This window comes from Salvia hispanica, chromosome 2, assembly GCF_029641045.1.
Source record: "Salvia hispanica isolate PSC_SH4W2 chromosome 2, Shi_PSC_v1, whole genome shotgun sequence".
NCBI classification, from domain to species: domain Eukaryota; kingdom Viridiplantae; phylum Streptophyta; class Magnoliopsida; order Lamiales; family Lamiaceae; genus Salvia; species Salvia hispanica.
Window position 1 is genome coordinate 46953983 of NC_142693.1, and position 22511 is coordinate 46976493.

The 22511-nt window shown below is 35.7% G+C and overlaps 1 protein-coding gene and 1 long non-coding RNA gene across 2 annotated transcripts; both read right to left on the reverse strand.

Moving 5' to 3' along the window:
* Positions 1 to 10371: 10371 nt before the first annotated feature.
* On the reverse strand, positions 10372 to 13345 carry LOC125196494 (benzyl alcohol O-benzoyltransferase-like). The gene is made up of 3 exons (XM_048095030.2): positions 12902 to 13345; positions 11393 to 11806; positions 10372 to 11007 (listed from the first exon to the last, which is right to left on the reverse strand). The coding sequence occupies exons 1-3, from the start codon at positions 13343 to 13345 to the stop codon at positions 10477 to 10479; spliced, it is 1389 nt and encodes a 462-aa protein (XP_047950987.1). The 3' UTR covers positions 10372 to 10476.
* Positions 13346 to 15466: 2121 nt separating this feature from the next.
* LOC148932552 (uncharacterized) lies at positions 15467 to 18415 on the reverse strand. The gene is made up of 3 exons (XR_016135078.1): positions 18298 to 18415; positions 18148 to 18222; positions 15467 to 15682 (listed from the first exon to the last, which is right to left on the reverse strand). It is a non-coding gene; the product is annotated as an uncharacterized LOC148932552 (long non-coding RNA).
* Between the last annotated feature and the right edge of the window lie 4096 nt (positions 18416 to 22511).

Below are 22511 nucleotides of genomic sequence, written 5' to 3' on the forward strand. Positions count from 1 at the left end.
TTCTCTATGTTAGTTACTCTTGCCCCACTTAGCCTATGCATAGTCTAAGTGTGAGAAGATTTCATATGTAGTATGTTTTCCATGTGTTATGTGTTTTTCTATGTTTTCTGTGTTTCTATGTGTTTGATACTAGCCATCATGTTTTCCACTTCACTGAGCTACTTGAGGGCAAGAAAGGATGAAGTGGGAGGGGGGAAACCTAATGGCCAGTATAATTGTATATATGTGTTGTCGCGTGTCGAGTCAGTCCCTAGTAAGTCAGTTTAGGTTACGTTTTTTTTAGGATATGTGTTGAATTAACGGGCTTAAAACTAAATTGTTTTAAACTGACGGTGAGGGGAATTGATGGAAATAAAGCATGCTAAAAAATGGAAACTACCCCTCCCAGTAGATCCTAGTCAGTACAGATGATGCGAGTATGAGAGAAAAGCCCAAACTTAAGGCCAGATACGAAAGCCCTCTTAAATGGTGAGTTGGAAGCCTAAAGTGGAACTACTTTCCGCTAAACATATAAAAAAAAGAAGAGTGGCTACCACATGATGTCTAGGGTGAAGTGACCACGTGTAGCAAAATCCTAAGGGCAATAGGAAAACCCCCCTGAAAAAGAATAAAAATAAAAAAATAAGTAATCTTCCCTTAGAACCCTTTTTTCTAGCCCATCTCCTTTAAACCCCCGATATAACCCACTGGCCACCGGGACTGTGTGTATGAAAGGCATGGCAAAGAGCTACTGATCAAGAACAAGGGCAGAAAAACCAGCCGGTGAAAGGAGCAGAAAAAAATGAAGAAAACTGACCAGGAGGAAATACTTGGTCCAAAAAAAAAGGAATAAGGGTGGCAAAGCCACGAAAAAGAAAAAAAAAAGAAGAAAAAAATGGAGAAAATGGCCTGGAAAAAGTATCCGGACCACACAAAAAAAAAAGAGAAGAACGAATAAGGGTGGCGAAGCCACAAAGGATGTCTACTGACTAGTTGGAGGCCAAATCGTGAAAAACATCAAGCCAAACAAGAAGAGATGCCAAGCGCCCGAATACACACAGCTCCTCCGCATCAGAATAAAGTAGTGTTATTTTGAACCTTAGAGCCTTAGGAACATCCACCCCAAACATTACAAGCCCAAAGCCCCGTTACAAGCCAATAAAGACCCTTAGGAGCTGCACGTGAGATCTAAGTCCGAATCATCTGTGGTTCAGCATTTTGAGGGAAACAGTCCTAACATCCCTGGTGAGGAATGAGTGACAGAGCGAATCTAGTGTTTGGCCGAGGGTTTGGGTAATCTTGACGAGCGGATGTACTGGCTAGGAAGGAAAAGGGGGGCGGCGGAAGTTCGAGGCTGCTTACATCCGGATTGAACTCAAACTTGAAGGGAAGAATGGTTGAAAATATAGCCTATTCAATGTGTTTTAATGTGTTTTCGTTTATGTGTAATTTTTCTTTTAGTGTTTTTTCTATTTGTGTCAAGGTTTTTAGAGTGTTGTGTCTTTTGTTCTTTTTAGTTTAGGTCGGTCAGGGGAGGTAACCAGGCTTGCGAACTCAACTCATTATTTTTATTTGTCTTGTTTCTTCATACTTGAGAACAAGTATGTGTCACTACAAAAAACTGTCAATTTACCAGCGAAAATTAGTAGCAGATATAGTATGTTGCTGTTAGTAGCGGATTGGGGGCGGAATATCCGCTAGTAATTATACTAGCGAAATTAGTAGCAAATTTATGATGGATTTTGATTCCTCAATCACATGTCATAGTTAGTAGCGTATATAGCAACAGATTGATATTCACTAGTAAGTAGCAACGAACAAATGTTGCTAGTAATAAATTACTAACAATATTGCAGTGGATTGATATTCACTAGTAAGTAGCAACAGACAAATGTTGTTGGTAAACAATTACCAACGGAATTACAACGGACTCATTTGCATTGCTAAGTAACAACAAACAAATTTCGTTGGTAATAAATTACCAACAATATTGCAGCGGATTGATATTCACTAGTAAGTAGCAACATACAAATGTTGTTGGTAATAAATTACCAACGGAATTACAACAGACTAATTTGAACTGCTAAGTAGCAACAAACAAATGTCGTTGGCAATAAATTACCAACAATATTGCAACGAATTGATATTCACTAGTAAGTAGAAACAGACAAATGGCGTTGGTAATATATTACCAACGAAATTACAACGGTCTAATTTTCACTAGTAAGTAGCAAGAAACAAATGTCACTGGTAATAAATTACCAACAGAATTATAGCAGACTAATGTCCATTGCTAAGTAGCAACAAACAAATGTCGTTGGTAATAAATTACCAACAAATTAGCAACGACGATCAGTGAGCGACTAATTAACAACGAATAATGTTGCTAGTAATATGTTACCAACAAATTTGCAACGGAAAATGGTTCGTAAGTAATTATCAACGAACAAATGCCGCTGGCAATAAAATACATTAGCAACAAAATATGGTCCACGAGTAATTATCAACAGAAAAAATGCTGCTGGTAATAAAACCAACGGAATTGTAGTGGATCTTGGTTGCCTAATGTACTAGCAGAGAAGTTTCATTTGTGATATTTTCTCTTCAATGAAGAAATAAATAAATACGTAAAAATCAAATATCAAATTTGGAGCCCATTGTTGATAATTATTTAAAAAAATAGTTGAAAAATATTTATTTATAATAATTTGACTTTAATTAGTATTATGTTTGTTAATTTTAATATATATTACAAAATATTAATAATAAGAAAACATTTTCAATTATAATTTTTTTATACAAGTGATTGATTTCTCTTTTAAGTTCGTCCCACTGCAAGTGAGTAATTTTCATTTTTAAGCAAAAAAATAATGCTCTCTCCGCCTCAAAAGATAGACTATTTTACCATTTTTTGTCGTCCTCTAACATTAGACCAAGTCTAAATATGGAAGTTTTTTTTACCAATTACACTATGTTTTCACTCTCTTTTTCTTACTTTTTACCATCTCTCTCTTACTTTACGAATTGCACACTAAAACCCATGCTGTATACAAATTTGTCTATTTTTTTTTTGGACGGAGGGAGTACATTACAGTCTATTAATTGTTTTAGTCTCTCTTAATCTCTCATACTTTATTCTCTATCATTTGATTCAATATAATTTTTTCATTCTTTCTCATTATTGAATATTCTTGAATAAAACTAGTAAGGTAAAATTTGTACATATTATCTTAATTCATAGTGTCCAATTTATATTATAAATATTTTTGCTAAATGTAAAAGTCTTACTCCAGCTCAATTATCTATGTTAATGTAAATTAAATTATATTGATTATTGTTCAGTATATATAGCAATACTTAAATCATTCAATATATAACATTTCTTCAAACTATTTCATAAAGTCATCGAGTAAATAAAAATTAAATATAACATAATAACATAATAAACTAAAATATTTAATTAAAACCATAATTAAAAGGAGAAATAATTAACTTTGTCTTTAGGAAATTTCTTGAAACCTACGAAACAAAGCCTAATAGTAATTATTTATTGAAACAAACCCTTAGGCATTAACTAAAATCTTACTATTAAATTAGGTCAAAATCCCACAATAGGTTAAGTTTAATAGCACACAATTCTTCATTATACAGAAATTCTAATCAATCCTGCCGCCGACATTTCCTCTCCGCCGCCGCTGCTACCGCCGCCTCTCTCCCCGGCTTGCACCATCCTGAACCTTCCTCTCACGGTTCTCTCTCCAATGTTGCTTCTGATTTTACTAAAGCATTATATATACAAATGTTCTTGTGAATTTTGATTGCTTTATATGAATTTCGTGCACATGTATTTGTGAATTCGCAATTGCAGATATAATATAGTTCCATCTGCAAATTGCTCTTAATTGATCATTTTTGCTTGTTAATGTTAGTTAATAACTTTCATTTTTCTGTCTTTATTTTAATTCTAGTTGTTTCTTTATTTATTTTTTATATATTAATTGTTAATAGATGCTTCATATCATGTTTATTAAGTACTCCCTCCGTTCCATAGTAATAGAGTCATTTTATCATTTTGGTACGTTCCATATTAATAGAGTCATTTCCCTTTTAAGTAAAAAGTCAATGCATTTTTCCACACCTACTTTTACTCTCTATTACTTTTTTCTCTTTTCATCTCTCCACCTTTTTTCATTTTCCACTTTATTCTCCCTTTATTTAACTCAACTAACACAATTTTTCTTAATCTCTGTGCCGAAAAGAAACGCCTCCATTACTATGGAACAAAGGGAGTACATTTTCAATGTCAAATTTCTTTTATTATTAGAACGAGATATGAATGCAGCACTTGTGGATGTCAATCTCATGGGTGATGATGGGCACATACTTCTGGATGGAAGGAAGCAATTTCAAAGGGATACACATACTGGGTTTGGTAAGTGTGTAATATATAAAAATTCTTATAGTAGATTTATTATTTGTAGTAATGTTAGTCTTATTTTATTTTGATAAATAGACGGCGGAAAAAGTTGTTCAAATCAATGACTATGTGTATGAACCGTTCATGGTATGATAGAAGAAGTGAAGACTATAAAAGAGAGTATCAACCAGTACATGCCCCAGCAGTCCCAGCACTGTAGTCACTCTACTGTCAGTCTAGTCGTGATGATCTGCGGAATTAGTAGATTGACATTTGTTTTTGTATTTATAAACTATTATAGTTTAAACTTATAACGGTACCAGATTTCATGTTTTTTTTTTTTTTTTGAAAAGTACATTACTATTACTTTATCAATCTATATTACTTGTCTACAAATTGATGTTGTTTGTTTGATATTTTGTTGGTTTGCTATAAACAATTTGTTGTAATTGGATAAGCAAACAAATAATTGAAACAATAATGTGTAACTTAAACTTAGTAGCAAAATACCAACCAATGATTTTTTTTAAATATTAAATTTGGGCCCAATTGAGCTTGTTGCTAATTCGTTGATAATTTTAGGATGAATTAAGTGTGTTGCTAACAGTTTGTAACGGACTAAGTTTTGCTAATTTTTTCGATCCCTTTTTGATGCCGATAATTTAGGTGCAAATTTGGTGCGCTGCTAATTTCGTTGCTAACAATTTGTAACGGACTAAGTTTGTTGCTAATATTTTCGATCCCTTTTTGATTCCGACAATTTAGGAGCAAATTTGGTGCACTGCTAATTCGTTGCTAATAATTTATAACGGACTAAGTTTGTTGCTAATATTTTCGATCCCTTTTTGATTCTGACAATTTAGGAGCAAATTTGGTGCACTGCTAATTCGTTGCTAATAATTTGTAACGGACTAAGTTTGTTGCTAATATTTTCGATCCCTTTCTGATTCCAACAATTTAGGAGCAAATTTGGTGCATTGCTAATTCGTTGCTAACAATTTGCAACATACTAAGTTTGTTGCTAAATTTTTCGATTCCCTTTTGATGCCAACAATTATCAACAGACACATTCTGCTACTAATTTGTTACTAAACCATTAGTAGCACAATTTTGGTAGTTGCTAAATTTTAGCAGCAAGGAATTTACTAGCAGTGTTGATCTGTTGCTAATCCGCTGCTAATCCATTTTACTAGCGGAATTATGCGAATTAGCAACAAAATTTTCCGCTAGTAAACCGGCAGTTTTTTGTAGTGTGTTAAGTGTGAGCAGTTTGATGAGTCTCGTTCTAAGCTTTGGTTATTGGTCAGTATAACGTGCTTCATTGGATAATATCTGCAATATAGTTGCTAAAGTGTGCAAGTTGAGGTACTAAATCAGGAGGAAAGGATCAGAAGAATTGGCGCGAAAAAGTAGTAAAAGAGTGTGCAACTGGTCAGTATGAGCAGAAAAGGTGCAAACTGGCCAGGATGGATGCTACGGAACTGGACACGAGAAGGAAGGACTTTCTTGGAACAATCACCTACTAAAGAGGGGCAAAATTGTCATTTCGCATGAAGAGGCAGCCCTAGAAATTAGGGCAAGCCACCCTATAAATAGGAGCTGAACATAAGGAGGAATCACTTTTGACTTATCACTTATCACTTTGAGAACACTTTTTGGGAGAATAGCTCCATTAGCTCTAAGTTCCACTCTCTAAATCCAGCAACCTGCCATGAAGATTCCGGCCACCAGCCGGCAGGGAGTCATCATGCCTGATTCATTCCAGCCGCCATAGTCCAGTTCCAGTTTCAGAAGAAGCCATCAGCCATTTACATGCTTTCTTTTAATGCTTTCTTAGTTTAAGAACTTGTTTTACTTGCATTTGTCTCGGATTTCAGTAGTTAATTTGTTTGAAGCATCTTTTGGTTTGAATGTTTGAATGAAGTTAAGTTTTTATGGTTTTATTTGAGTTTCAACTTTGTTATTGCTTTAAATTTCTCTAGTTAGATAGATCTGATAGTTTTATGTTGATTTATGTTGTTTAAGTGCTTGAATCTGCCTAGCTTAGTTAGATCTAGTCTTTCCTCAAGTGTTTACAAGTTTTAATCGGTTTAAGTTTCACAAAAATTCATGGAATTCGTTTCTGCTTGTGTCTGTCACCCTGTCCTGTTGACCAGTATGCGTAAATTTCAGTTTTTCTTGCTTTCGTTCTTGATTTCAAGTTAAATATTGCATTTACGAATTTTTGAGCTTGAGCATTCATCAATGGAGTTTGTTAGATCTGGGTAGTTTAGCTTGGTGAAGAAGAAAATGTCACAATCAAAGATATGTTGCTTTTGTTACTTTTTGCTTTTGTACTTGCACTTTTTTCCAGCTTTTCTGCAAACCCAGCAGCCAGTCTGCCAGCATGTCCTTTGATTCCCTTTACCTTTTGTTTAGCCATTTTTAGTAAGTTTCGTCTAGTAGCTTGTCATATGCATAACTAGGTGTCCAACATTCACATTCACGTACACATCCAATAGCATTAAGCATTTAGTTATCTACTGGTCAGTATAGGTAGAGTCTCATTTTAATTTTATGCCTAGGTAGAACTCAACCCCAAAAGCGTGGTAGCTAACCAACCCTTCCAAAATGTCTTTGCAATTGCACTTCGCCTACATCCATCTCTGTGGGATCGACCCTTACTCCACTATACTTGCCAGTAGAAGTGGGTTGAGGTATTTTTGTTGACAAGAGGTTTTAGGCACAGACCCAACGACACATCTAGGTCTAGGCACCCTCCTGGCTAGTTGACACGCACACGCACACACAAGAGTCGCCGCCCTAATAAAAACCTCGTCTTGTCAATGACGTGGCATGCGAATATTTGAATTAAAGGTGAAATTTTGTGATGATTTAATTGTTTAAGGGTGAGTAAGATTTTTAGGATACTATTCCATAACCTTTTCCTTGGAATTTTCGAAAATCATAGCCTTAGTGGAGAAAATCCCATTTTTTCCGGATTTAATTTAATTATTGGGATATTTATTCAAATTAAATCCAAAACCCAATTATTCTCTATTTCCTAATAAGAAAAATCGAACCCTATTGTTTTAAGGTGATTTTCGAAAATCACCTATATTTGGGAAGGAAGAATTATTTTATTTTTAATTGATCCCTTATTGATTTCCTTCCATACCTAGAATTTAAATATTCTACCAAATCTTTCCATACCTCAAGGAGATCTTGCCATATCTTATTTTAGTTAATATTAAAGATCCATTCCTTATTTAAAGGAGCAAATACACTCCAATTTCTTTTCCCGATGGGGAGGATTTTTATTTTTATTTTGCTCCGTGATATTTTATTCTACTCCGTAAAATATACAAAACAAAATCTTGGCTAATTAAAAGCCATATATTTCGAAAATCCCCATGCTTGAACCCTAGATCTTTTTCTTTCTCCCTACTCCACAATATTTGTTTTTAATTAATTATGGAAAATCAAATCTTACCAAATATTCTATATTATTTACCTAAAGAACTTATTGAGCACTATAAATAAGAGAAACCCCTAACCCTAGCCATCACAATTTTTGCCCCCTCCCTCTTTTCCTTCTCTCTCAATTTTCTTCCACTTTACTCCAATAATCCTTCATCCTTTGAGAAGAATTAGTGTTTGAGCCTCAAAATTTTTGAAGAACGAAGTCTTACTTCATTTCTACCGTTCGTTATTCTCAAAAAGGTATTCTCATATAAATCTTCTTCTTTCTACTCGACTCCTCTTCTTTCTAACTGATTAATCGGTATTCTTGAACCCTCGTGCATCTTGTTGAGTGAAAGTGGGATAAAGGGGATTTGGAAAGATGTATGCATGTGTGTGGCGTGTGTGCGTGTGGGTGTGGCGAGTGTGTGTGCGTGTGTGTGTTGTGTGTATGTTGGCAAAATATTCTTGTGTGACATATGTTGATGTTAGATCTAGAGTTGAGATGCGAATGGAACTTATGTGATGAACATGGCCTTGATTGATGACGTTAAGATAAATCGATGGGAAAAGGGAAAAGCGTTGAGACATGCATGAGTTGGGAGTTTGTGTTGAATCTGATTTGTGATATATATGCCTATGTGATTAAAAGGTGAAACCTCGGTTGCGAAGCAGGATAACAAAGGAAAGAACATACTTGAAATCTAAGTAGTCGAGGTGGGCTTTATTCCTAAACTCTTTTATGTTGCAAATTTATGAAAGTGGAGAGATAAGGGTGGTTTAACTGTTATGCCATGCCTATGTTTGTTTTGTGATGATATTGTGTGCCTGATGCCTAGTTTGTGAGTACGCTCCATTAGGCTACAATGGCTATGGATATATTTAAACGAATTCGGGTCTGAGTACGGGCCGCAAATCCTACCAGGCTGTGTACACGGTGGGATCGGGAGCCGTCCTTGCTAGTCGGCCGGTCTCGTGGGCGAAAAGTGTGGCCACACTTTCGCCGCACTATGGAAATGATGAGATTGTGGAAAGTGGTGAGGAAATTGGGGAGTTGTTTGATTGGCCAATCTATGAAAATATTTTTGTGATACTCGTTGAATATTTATCTTGAAAAGTGTAAAACCTCGAGTCCACTATGGTAAGGGTGGCATAACTTATAAAATGTTTTGGCAACGAGTTCACTGAGTATTTCAAAATACTCAGCCCTGCATGTGTTTTCCTTATGTGCAGGTTGAACGACGACGAGCGGTGGCGGGTGTTGAGCATATTAACTAATTAAGATGGGTGTTTTGAACTTCAAGCGTTGTTGTGTCTCCATACATAGTTGCACTTTCTCTTGGTCGTTTCCGCTGAATCTTCTTTGAAACACTTTAGTATTATTTGGATATTTTGCACTTGTTCCTTTCGTTTTAGAATCTTGAGACATCTTGTGATATCATTGGGATTTATTGAACCCTTCAGTTTTGATCATACTTTATAGTACTTATCCTTCATTTATTTCTCTTGATTAAACCTTTGACTTGCGACTCTGATAGTCCGTTTTATACTTAGGTCAAGCCTCTTTAAATGGAACCCTAGCCTATGTTAAACTCTTTTAAGTCAGTTTTGATAGCAATCGCTGCATTTATTGTACCATAGGAGGGCGGGCTGTTACAGATACCATCTAAATGTCACATCCCAACCTTTTTTGACGTATATATTGCTAATAAACAGATAGTCCCTTTAATTCTCCATTACACAAATATCAAACATATTCTTTAACCAACACATATAATAAAAAATAATATCATAGCAATTTCATATTTATATGCATATGCCTCTCTGTTCAGTTTATTATTCTGACAGTTCAAGCCTAGTATCTGTCTAAGATTCCTCTATGACCCGAAGGTCCCTCTTTAATTGGACTCATAGGTCCCTCTTTAATATTGGACTCATAGGTTCCTCTGTATTTGACCCGAAGGTCCCTCTGTAATATTGGACTCATAGGTCTCTCTATATTGGACTCATAGGTCCCTCTGTAATATTGGACTCATAGGTCCCTCTGTATTTGACTCGAAGGTCCCTCTGTAATATTGGACTCATAGGTCCCTCTAAATTTTCAGATCCAGTGCAAGACTGTCACGGATCCTCTTTAATCACATGGAGGTAGTACTATTTTTTACAGAAAAATATTTTAAATCGAGAAAGTTACATAAATTTAGAGTTTTAAGATGATTTTGAGGAGAGAGAAAGTGATTAGTTTCAACCACCATATATAGGAATTGACATTATATATCCTTTAAGTTTATTTAATTATTTTTTAGTTTAAAATATAATCTATTTGGCATAATTTCAACCACTAGATCTCATAATCTAATGGCTAATATTTAGTCTTAATTTGAATGACTAATATTTGGTCTTAATGTGGAATTGTTAATTAGTTAGCAATTGATTACCTTCTTCTCCCGACTTAGCTGCATAAACAATAGAGTTAATTGGTATGTGCCCAATTTACTTGTTTCAATTTAAATAAAATAACCAGTTCATATGTATGCATTAATCAATCACTCTTATTAAATAAAATTAAGTCCTAATACTGGAAGAAGTCTTATTCGGTTTTTATTTGAGAAGAAAGCTGGAACTTAGTTTTGACTAATTCACATAGCCGACCCTATGAACACCCCCTTTTTCCGGCCAGCCACCGCATCGACACCTTGTAACATCCCCTCGAGCTCTTTGACGAACACTTCCATGGCATTCGCCGCCAAGCACATTGGAACCAACACTCCGTCCTCGCCCTTGTTATTCATAAAAGGAATGTAAAAGTTCACCACTCCAGGAATCTCATCGACCCCGCCCTCCGCCGGTCCACCGTAAACCGGTTTTCCCCACCCGAAATCCACCTTTCTGAAGCCCGCGTGCCTCACATCCGACACCAGGTAGGTCCGCGCCACAGAGAAATGCGGGCGGTTCCTAATCACCATCACATCCGCCAGCGACCTCATGTACTCCTCCGTCACCTCGTCCTTGGCCTTCTTCACCAGCCCCACCACGAAATCCAGCGGTCTCGTCGATAAGTCTCCTGCAGTTGCTATCGCGACTGAGAAAGCGAAGGCGTTGCCGTAGTAGCCGGCTGGGAGTGGCTGACTGAATCGGCGCCGAGTGTTCACGATGCACATGAATCTGACCTGGATGGACGCAGAAACGAGTTTAGTAAGGACTTAATTTTCAAAATATTGTGATTGGGGATTTTATATAATTATACGTCATGTTAGGTTGACAACTATCTTAAATTGATATTTGACAACTATGTCAACGATCTACGTTACAGATGTCAACAAGAAGACATTTGTATGTGAACTACGTAATTGACATCATTATTTACATGTCAACTAGAAGACACATGAATGTCAAATGCATTTAGTTGACATACAAATATCTTTGTATAGACATCTACAGCATACGTTGTTGACATAGTTGTCAGTTACCAATTTAAGATAGTTTTCCAACTGATCATATCTCTATAGTTAGGGGCTAAAGCCCTCTTCACTCTCCACATGTGTCCTCCCTGACCTCATCCTTGGGGTCTGGCGAGATGGCGATTGTGCGACAGCGCCAGAGGGAGGCTGCGAGGAGCTCGAAGGTAGAGCTGTTGCGGCGCGTGTGGGGAGGCAGGAGGCTGCGAAGAGCAGAGAGCTCGGCTGGGCCGAAAAAGAAGGAGCGGTGCGCCATGTCTTGGGGTGGGGTGGGAGCTCCTTTTTTGGCGTCTGGAATGACGTCGTCGTACTCGCGGTGCATGTGCGTCACAGTCGGCGGGTCGCGTGCGGTGAGGAGGTGTCGCTCCCAGACCGGTGGGATGGAAGGGGCCTCGGCGCCGCAGGCGAGTACGCCGACCGCTGACATAAATTGGACGAGTCCGAACGCGTCGCTCATTGTGTGATTCAGGCGGATTGCGAAGATGAATCCTCCGCATTTCAGTCGAGTAACCTATAAAAGATAACGAAAATATCAAAATCATGAAGTTAATAATTGTGTAATCCTTCACTCCATATTAGATGTTACACTTTACTCTTACATTAATATAAATATACTATTTTTTCTCTCACCTAACACACAAAATAACATCTCCTTTAGTTCCGTGTCATTCCCCAAGCGTGCCATCTATTATGAGACTGAGGGAGAAATTTTTTTATCTTCTTATCCCAATATCGGGAAGAGTTTTAAAATGAAGTAACGAGTATAAGGTTATGAAAAAATAATTTATTTTACCAGTAAAAGTTGGAAAAGGGTTAATGAAATTAGAAAATTATATCATGAGATCTCGCTCAATTCGGGGCAACCCTATGAGACTTTGGTTATGATTTAGGGGTGTAATTAGATTGGAATTTTTTTTGGATTACAAAATATCCTTACTCTAATACAATCAAATTGTCGAGTTATTGGGATCAACCCATGAGTTTCAAGTAGAATCGACAATATGCTTCTTTAAATGTTTCAACAAGGGCTATATATTTTAATTTAAAATTCATAAATTTAGGACAATGATTTACGCAAATAATACAAAATTTAACAATACTATATGAAAAAAATATATATATTTTTAACATGATAAGGAACTTAAGCCTTTTACTACAATAAATTCATCTTATAAGGATAAAGTAAAGCGTCCTTAAGATAAAGACACAATTATCTGCTACACTCTTAATTTTTTGCTTTCCTGAAACAATTTTTTTATATACGTCTCTTGATTTCAGTTAGAACACCAACAACGGATATATTTGTAAAAATGAGTGTGATGCATTTAGAAATACAAATTAACATGTTTAATTGGTTAAAAAAAAAATTGAAGTCGATTTTTTTGAGAGTGCTTATTTGTCTTCTATTGTACACTGAAACAAAAACAATTGATATTATTAAGATTTCTTTTGTGCTAACGAGATTTTATACAATTTTATTTTGTGTATTAAGTGTAAATAGTACAGTGCGAGAGCCATATACTTGGTTATCCAAAAGGTAATGTCTGGAAAAAAGATGTGTATACGTAGATTGAAAGTTTTGCAGTAATTAAATAGGGATGGTGACCTGAATCAGCAAGAGGGGGCAATTGAGGAGTTGGGTTGATCCAGGAACATCATAAAGCAGCTCTTTCAAACATGGGAACGGCGGATGAAGAGCCTCTCCAAACTGCTTGAGCGTCACGTCCGCGTCGGCCTCGATGAACATGACGCCCTCTCCGGTGCACTCCACCACCAGCTTCCGGGCCGCGCGTTCCCTCAGTCGCCCGGCGAAAGGGTAGTACGAAACCAAAGCCTTGGCAACGGCGTCACGGATCGCCTTCACGGGATCCATGATGCCCTTGCCTTCCTGGGAGCGGTAGAACTGAATCACCGGAATTTGGAAGCGGAGGCCATCTTGATCGTCGATGTCGGAGAGGAGCTTGAATTCGTGAGGCGTCGCCTTTGCCGGCGCGATCAGCTCGGGGTTTTTTCTCGACACCTTGAAGGTTAAACTCTTCGTGGACTGCATTCTCTCTATGTTTTGTGAGTGATAATTTTGTAATGTGTGGCTATTTATAGAATATTGTATTCTTATCCTGTTTAAAACGGGAACTTTTCTTTTGGGATGAGAATTAGTAATGGTATAAACACATTTCCATTTTATAAAATATAGTCCATCTGTCCCATTAGAAATGAAACGTTTTATGTTTTTGTTTGTCTCATTAAAAATGAAATGTTTCCAAAAATGGAAATAATATTATCTCTACTTTTTCTTCTCTCTTTATTAACTTACAAAACAACACTACAAAAATTCTCGTGCCGAAAAGCAAATGTTGCATATTTAATGGGAGGAGGGAGTACTCTTTTGGTGTCAAGAAAACTGTGTGACTTTTGTAAAATAAAAGTAGGTAGAAAAATAGTTGATTGTGAGTTATATTATTAGTTTTTAATTATGAGTTGAACGTGTTATTGGAACGTTAAATCTACATATTAAAAATAGTAAAAAAAAATATATTTATTGTGAATCGTGCATAAAGAAATACTCATTTGTCCAAAAAAATAGTCTCATTTATAGATGTCACCTGTTTTAAGAAGAAATTGGCAATTTTGAATAGAATTTCCCTATAAAATAAAATGTAAATGAAACTGGTAAAATATTAAATGAAAACTAACTATATATATTTATTTATTTAATTTAATGGATACAAGAAATTAATCCTTTTCTTTTACATTTTCACTACTGGTCGCGTGGGTATGTTCCAATATCAGAATTCCTATTTACATATATATTTAATCAGTCATCATAATTTGTCATGTTGTTGATATTATCATCTATTTGACTGTTGTTTGAACTGGATCTCAAAATTTAATTTACATTGCGTTAGTATTTTGTCATCATAATGAAGTCAAACAAATTATATTGTTTATGATCCAATCCAAAAAAGTAAAGTACGAGAACTAGATTACTACAAGCATAAAGAGACTTCAAGTGACCAAACGTTTGTTCGAGCATACATTGCAAAAAGCCAAAAAGGCATTGAATTCAATGCAAAAATTATGTACAGTTGCATTATCTTGGTCATTGAGTTTATCGAAGAAGAAAATAATACTCCATCCGTCCTTGATTAATTGTTACTCTTTGACCGGACACGGGATTTAAGAAATGTAAAAAAAAGTTGGTTGAAAAAATTAGTGGAATGTGGAACCCACTTTTTATATTAGTTTTATAATAAAATGATGTGGGAAGTGAGTTGAAATGTGAGTCCTACTTATCGTTTATGATAAAAATGAAGTGTGACAATTATTGAGAAACTGACCAAAATGGAAAAGAGTGACAATTAATTAGGGTCGGAAGGATTAGTATTTGCCAAAATAATACTACTACTACTAAAAGAAAAGAACGGGAGATAAAAATTATTTTTATAAAAGTTTCTGTTTTGAGTTGTTATAAGATGAAACTATAAACATATATAGTGAGCTTTTTTATGTTCTTATACTCTACTATCATTTCCCAAAATAACTTTCTAACATTTGCCAAAAATAATCAAAGGAAAAAACGAGCTAGAGATAATAAATTACTTTCTTTTTTAGTTTTTGACTTTTTGTTTTAAGTTGGTTTGAGATAATAAAGCATTTTTATCTTCTTTTACTGTACTTTTATGTGATTTCTAAACTTTTTAACATGCTATACAAACAACCAAGTCCTTATCTTACACTTTACTAGTCTCTTGATATGGTAATCGACCGAGTTTCATTCTTTCGCTTCTCTAGTCTATCGGGTATGTGATAGGAATTGTTGAAGTTTGGTGCCCCTTGCATAGCGAAAGACTTGTACAAAATAAATAAATCAGATAAGGATCTATTTAACCGATTATGTGATTAATCAATTAACATGTTAAACAGATAATTGCATACTAGAACGCAAATAATTCATGCTCAAAGAAAGTAAATCCTAAAACATGAATTCTATGGTTTAGGGTTACCGATTTGATTCTGTCACGCCCGTATTTTCTAAGATAGAAAACACGGTTGATCGCGACTAGGGGATGATTAAAGAAGCGGGGAAGAAAGGGGGAAACACACATCTTTAACCAAAATATTTAAATAATTAAAATAACTTAGAAAACAACATAGTATCATTTCAACAAAGTATCAACTTCTAAAGAAATAAAGACTAGAAAGTAACAATTTTGAAAAGAGTTAGGTTCTCAATACTAAAACAATTTTAAAGAAAAGACACCTAGCGGAAGCGTTCAAGACATGGAAAATGCCAAGTATGAAGACACGACATATCCAACAGTACTAAGCCAAACATAAATAATCCATGAATTCTGCTCAACATCCTCCACGCCCGTCGTCGCTCAATCTGCACATTAAGAAAAACAAATATGCAGGGCTGAGTACTTGATGCACTCAGTGGACACATGCCAAATCAGTTTGTCAAGCCATACCGAGTGATCTCGGGGGTTTTAAAAGAAAAGAACCCAAGTCACTAAAAGCATTTTCACATAAATTTCGGTTGCAACCATTTTCCATCCACAGCACCATCACCATATCTAGGGGTGTGCATTCGGGTTTCGGTTCGGTTTTTCGCCCAAACCGAACCGAACCCGAAAAACCGAATTTAGGCTAAAATTAAAACCGAACCGAACCGAAAAATCGAAAAACTGAAAATCGAAAAATCGAAAACCGAACTTAAAAAACTGAACCAAACCGAAAAAACCGAAATTTCAAAACAAAACCGAAAAATCGAAAAAAATAGTATATTTTAATATGTCTAATTTATTTTATTTTATATACTAATAGAATATAAATATATATAATATAAAATTAATATAATATATATAATATTTATTATATAAAAATATATTAGAAGAATATATATTATATATGTGATATAATATACTAAATTAATAAGATAAAAATATATAATAATATATTTAAAACATAATTCGGTTTTTCGATTTTTTTTTCGCCCAAACCGAACCGAACCAAAAAACCGAAATTTTTGTATTTTTAAAACCGAACCGAACAGAAAAACCGAAAAAACCGAACCGAATTTCAAAATTTCGGTTTGGTTCGGTTCGGACATTCGGTTTTCGGTTATTTTGCTCACCCTTAACCATATCTGAACATACATGACAAGGAACGTGGCCACGAACCAAGTCAATAGACCGGCCAACTCCAAAGAGATAGCGCACGATCTACTGGGTGTACACTAGTCCGAGCAGGGTTTGCGGCCCTACTGGGACCCGAATTCGATTAAACATACATGGCATAGCCACTTCAGATAGGTTCATTCAAACACAAAACATGGCAAGACAAACAATTTTCACCTCCTTTCACATAAAAATAGTATTTAGGACATAGTCCTTATTTAAAACGAAAGTCCACCTCACACGCTTAGCTCCTCAATTCACTTTCCGTTTCCACCGCAAACAACGTGCACAAGTTCACCCTTTTTTTAAAAACATGATATGCAAAAAGATTCAGCCTTTGCTAAATAATTTAATTAGAGACAATGCATGCATCCTATGTGTGTGTGAAAAATTTATTCCTCGTTCACAAATAATAAAACAGACTCATCAATCAAACACAAAACCCTATGGTGGCCAACATACTTGAACTCTCGGTTATTACTAAAAAAAATAGACCAAGCGACTAAATTCTAAATTACATAAATTTCAATTACTTAATAAAATAATTAACCCAACACTAATCGGTCAACTCTATTAAACAAGAACTAAGGAAAAGAATAGCATGGTCATTTAATATATTACTCCCAGCCAAACTCACGCCAAACTCACGTACACATTATATATATCTACCGAAACTCACAACTAATTATATATATCACCCTATTAAATTAATTGGATAGTAGTGGTCCATAAAAGTATTTAAGTACCCAACAAAATAAATAAAGAAATCAAAATAAACAGTAGCCTATTCCCAAATCAGTACACATATATACTCCCACACAACGCACGTCTATGTGTGCTGTAAATAATAAGAAAAAGAATATATATTCCCATTCATCACAGAATGAATAATAATATCTCTGTCCCTGAAAATTTGATACATATTACCATTTTGGTTCGTCCCTGAAAATTTGATACACTTCACTTTTACCATTTTTGGTAGTGGACCCCATATTACACTAACTCATTCCTACTCACATTTTATTATAAAACTAATACTTTAAAAGTAGGACCCACATCCCACCAATTTTTTCAACTCACTTCCATTAAATTTCTTAAAACCCGTGTCGGATCAAAGTGTAGCAAATTTTGGGGACAGAGGTAGTAAGAATTAATATAACAATTAAAAGGAATTGTACTACATAAATACTCCCAGCCCAATTCGTCTTCCTCAAATTTCAATTAGCAAACTCTTTCTCTCCCTACTGCTTAATTCAAAAATGACAGAAAGAACACCCAGCACTATACTTTCCCTCAAATTCTCGCCTCTATTTCCATGTTAACACAAAATCCTCAAAACAGATTCTTTCTCCCTCAACATTCAAATCTCTTCCTTTCGTTCGCTGCTATACCCACAGCCGCCGTCAAAGCTACGCTGCTGCTGTCCCCGTCTCCCCTTTTTCCAAATCTAAACTTTTATTAACTTCTCTAATTATTCTGTTTCAAATATTAATGGGCAGACCAAAGTATAGAGAAAACAAAATGGCAATATCTATTTGCAGTAAAGATCGAGGCTTTATCAAGAACTATGAATCACTAATCTTTCAGGAGTTTTTAATCGAAATAGCTACCGTGAACATGTGAACTATGTCATGGAATTGAATGCAGAGACTTTCAGAATTTGGGGGCGTACCTTCAGGAAGAAACCAAACTTGCAGAAGAGAAGGTATTGAAACAAAAGATCACAATTCTTGATTTCTCTTTCAAACTGTGATATCGAAAATTTGAAATCAACAAATAGGGAGATTTTCATATACATGAACGTGAGGAGAAAAGAAAATACCTCTTTGCTGAAAGGAATAAGATAACGGCAGCTTCATAAAAAGATGATGAAGTTGCGTTGGGGAGAAATATATATATGAAAGGGAATGGATTTTGGTTGGAGATTTTTAAGGGAGATAGGTATATGGAAGAAACCGTATGGTTATGGGATTGGAAGAGATTTATTTGACTAAGATTTGACTGCAGGAATTATATAGGGATTATGAATAAATGGCTATATTAAAGTATCCCAATTGAATTAGGATGTATGGCGTAGGAGAGAATAATAATAGTAGACAAAAGTGATAGGCCCAAAAATATATGAAATTTAGTGCTTAGATTTAATTGTGGTGTTTTATTATTTTAGTACTTTGGTGTTATTCAAAGTACTTAGACGAACACCCAACTTTTCCATCGACGATTCTCACAATAATCTCGTCGACTATTTTCACCACACAATTAATCAACAACAAAACAAGCATTCGAAAATTCCATTCGCAACTAAACAAAACGAAGACGGTATTTTAATCAAGGTCTATCACTCGCTCGTTCTCAAAACAAAACTAATCGTGAAAGGTACTAAAAAGACGGGTGTTACAGATTCTCCAAAGAATCGATGATTGCTCGCGCCTTCTCCACTTGATGATCTTCGATACTAGACCACGGATCTTCTCTCTGGTTCCCGAACTGTATTTCGATATCAGGGTGGGCTGATCTTATCAAAATACTAGGACTCGAATAAAGAAGACAGAAGAAATCCTTCTCCAATTAGGAAAGAAATTCGAACTCCTCTAGGTAGAGAGGACGAAAATTATGAGTAATAATAATGAATGATTTTTGTCTCCTTTATTCTCATATTTATATTAAGTTCCTTTTGGGCCCAGACAGGGATCTATAGAAGGTTTTGGATATGGGCTCCCCCAATTAGCTTTTTACTAATTAAATTGAACCCACAATTTAATACAAGCTTATATTGGAATATTACGAGCAGCCACTACAGAAGTAATATTGAACTCTCCCCATCCAAATCCGAAATTACAAGTAATCCGGGTTTCCACTTTGTTTATTATTTATTTCCCGCGCTTAAGATATAAATGTCCATTAATTAATTAATGTCTGCTATGGACTTAATTAATTAACATCTTATTAATTCCAAGAGTGGACTTAGCAAGAAACATTTATTTATTATTCATAGAGTAATAAAACTCCAACTGGCCAGTTTTCCGAATAATAAAATCTTGTTCGAGTTCAACATAATAGCAATCCTAGCACCGCTAGATATTAACCACCACTACCCAATATATCAAGATTATTGGGTTGCGAAAAACCCACACCATTTGATAGTAGTGCATAATCAATACCGTATGCTCAATACTAACATATGTAGATTAAGAAATAGTATTTTATCAAGACCTAGTCTTTCAGTAGATAGCATAAAGACACGTCTTGCTGTTAGATCCGTTCAGTGCTATACCACACCAATGTCATCTTATTTCAGTAAGGCTTAGAAATATGCGGACTGACATTGCAACCTTTCACGATAGGTAGTCAAATCCTATCTAGGTTGTGAAATTCTTCTTTTTCTTTTGCTAAGCATTGCATAGATCTGACCGTGTTACCTTAAAGTGGACGCCGCCCACAACCGCTCTACTAAGCAAAAGACTTAGACTTTGTTTGCTTCTTATACATTTAAATGTTTATAAAACATCTTATAAATGCACAAACAAACACAATGAAATAATATACTGATTCTATTCATGCAAAATTGCTCGAATAATACTGAATCGGGTTAAAAGTGGATTATAGAGTTTTACGTATACAAGCAAGATTCTATTCGCGCGAAACTTGCTCGAAATATGCTTTTCAGTATACCAAACCTAACAGGAATCAAGTCCTATAGGTTAGTGGAGGCTCGTCAGGGGCGGGCGCGGGCAAAGCCGATTCTTGGCGAGAGAATAAGTAAGGTGAAATGTGTGATGAAAATTAGGGTTCTTGACCAAACCATAGTGTTATTGAGAAGCATGGAGAAAAATTTTGCATGAAAAATATTAATGTATTTCTTGATTGAATGCTCCTTCCGTCCGAGATTAGAAGTCCCATTTATTTTCTGCACGAGTTTTAAGAAATATTAAAAAAATTGGGTGAAAGAAAATTAGTGGAATATGATCTCACTTTTGTATATTAATTTTAAATGATATGTGAGTGTATTGAGTGAATGGAATATGATGCATATTTACCATTTATGGTGATAATGAACCGGGACTCCTATTCGCGTACGAACCAAAATGGAAAACTGGGCTCCTGTCGGTGGACATAGGTAGTAATTCTTAATGACTAGTATACTATTTACAATACAAAAAACCAAATCCTAATACCGACAGAAAATCTTAACAGAGCTTACGAATCGCTAAACTCTCAACATTAAAATAACAGGAAAATAAACTAGCTAAAGCATAAATAAAATAAAAAATAGACACTATTAAGTAACTTGACTATCCAAAGACGTAGTCCTCCAATCTCTCCGGTGTACGCCAGTCACGCTGAGCACCAACAGTTCTTCTTGAAACGGCGCTGCAGTGCCGTTTCATCCTCATACGTCAGGCTATTGCCGCTAGGGTTGTCAATCGGGCTAATCCATTCTGGTTCGAGCCAACCTCCTCGGGTTGTTGGGCTATTTGGATGCTGGCTATTCGGGTTTTGAATATTTCGGGTTTTAAATTTTCAGCCCTAGCCCCAACCCGCCGAATTTCAGGCTAACCCATCGGGCTATTCGGGCCGAAAACTTTCGAAAATAATCTCTTGTATCAAAATTTTCCCCAATAAAATGATTTTAACTTTTAGTTAATTTTTTCTTCTTAGTTTTAGAATCATATAAAACCTTCAAATTTTCATAGTATTCTTAAATAATAGTTGGAGAGAAGTCTTTCTCATCTCGATACAACATAAACAAAGATAAATCAAAATTAAATCAATCAGTTTGAATTAAAGCTTGTGTTCATGTCATTATTTTGCAATTGTTCAAAATTAATTCTTTATGAAAAATAAAATAATATCTTTTACATGTATCATATTAAAATGATAAATATATTGAGTTTTTGGATGGGTTGGTTCTTATTTTTTCTTGATTAGCTTTGGTGGTGGTAAGACAGTAGTGACAGATGATGGGACAATGAAATAATGAGTCGAGATGAAATTTGAAAGTTGATTGTGTGAGATCAAGTGAAAAAGTGTAGAATGATAGAATAACACTATTGATTGTGCCACATGAAATTTAAAAATACAAAAAACCCCTAAAACATCACAATTTTTAGTTAAAATTTGCAACCCGTCGGGCCGACCAGCAACCTGTTCGGGCCAACCCATTTAACTCGCCAACCAGTTCGAGCTAACCAGTTTTGCCCGTTGTGTATTCTGGATACAAAATTATGGTCCTAACCCACTAAATTTATCAGGCTATTTGGGCCAACCCATGGGTTACGAGTTGGATTGACATCCCTAGTTGTTGCTGAGTCTCATCATGCTCGGGTGAAGGTATGCCCGTAATAAGTTCCCTCCTATTAGGAAGCTCTTTGTCCTCAATGAGAATAGATTGAAAAACGTGATATTATTCCCTCGAGTGGCTCCCAAGTTGCGGGTGACTCATCCACATCAGACCATTTAACTAGTCCTTGTTTAATAGGTAGACCATTTTGCATAGTTATTCTTTGGTCTAGCACGAAAATTGGTGTCATAATCGGGTGACCATGGAGAAGTCTGGTGGCAGTGTATGATACGTTCAAATTTTGCACTGTTTTAAGGTCATTATTAGGTCCATTTTGAGTCTCAAAGTTGCATTATAGTTCCATTACACTGTTTTGTGAGAAATGTGTGAAATAGAGCTAAAAAAAGGCATAAAAAGGTCAAAATTCAAAAGCTGGAGAAGAAGGCAACCTAGCGGGCCGCTGGCGCACGCAAGCGGTCGCTAAAAACCAGTCTAGAGCGTTCTGACTCTCTCTAGCAGCCGCTGGGCCTGTTCGCGCGCGGCAGTCCGAGTTCAAACTCATTTTGCCGGCTATTCTGATGTCCGATCAAGGCGTGATGTATATCATTCTCTTCTTTGCGATGGTACCTTGAAAATCTCAATCGGTGTCCTATGGACAAAGTTATGGCCATTCTACGAACGTCGCGCAATGCTGTCAAAGTGCTTAATTTAGGGCGGAAATTCGAAGAAGGAAAGAAAGTATTACTTTGTGAAGC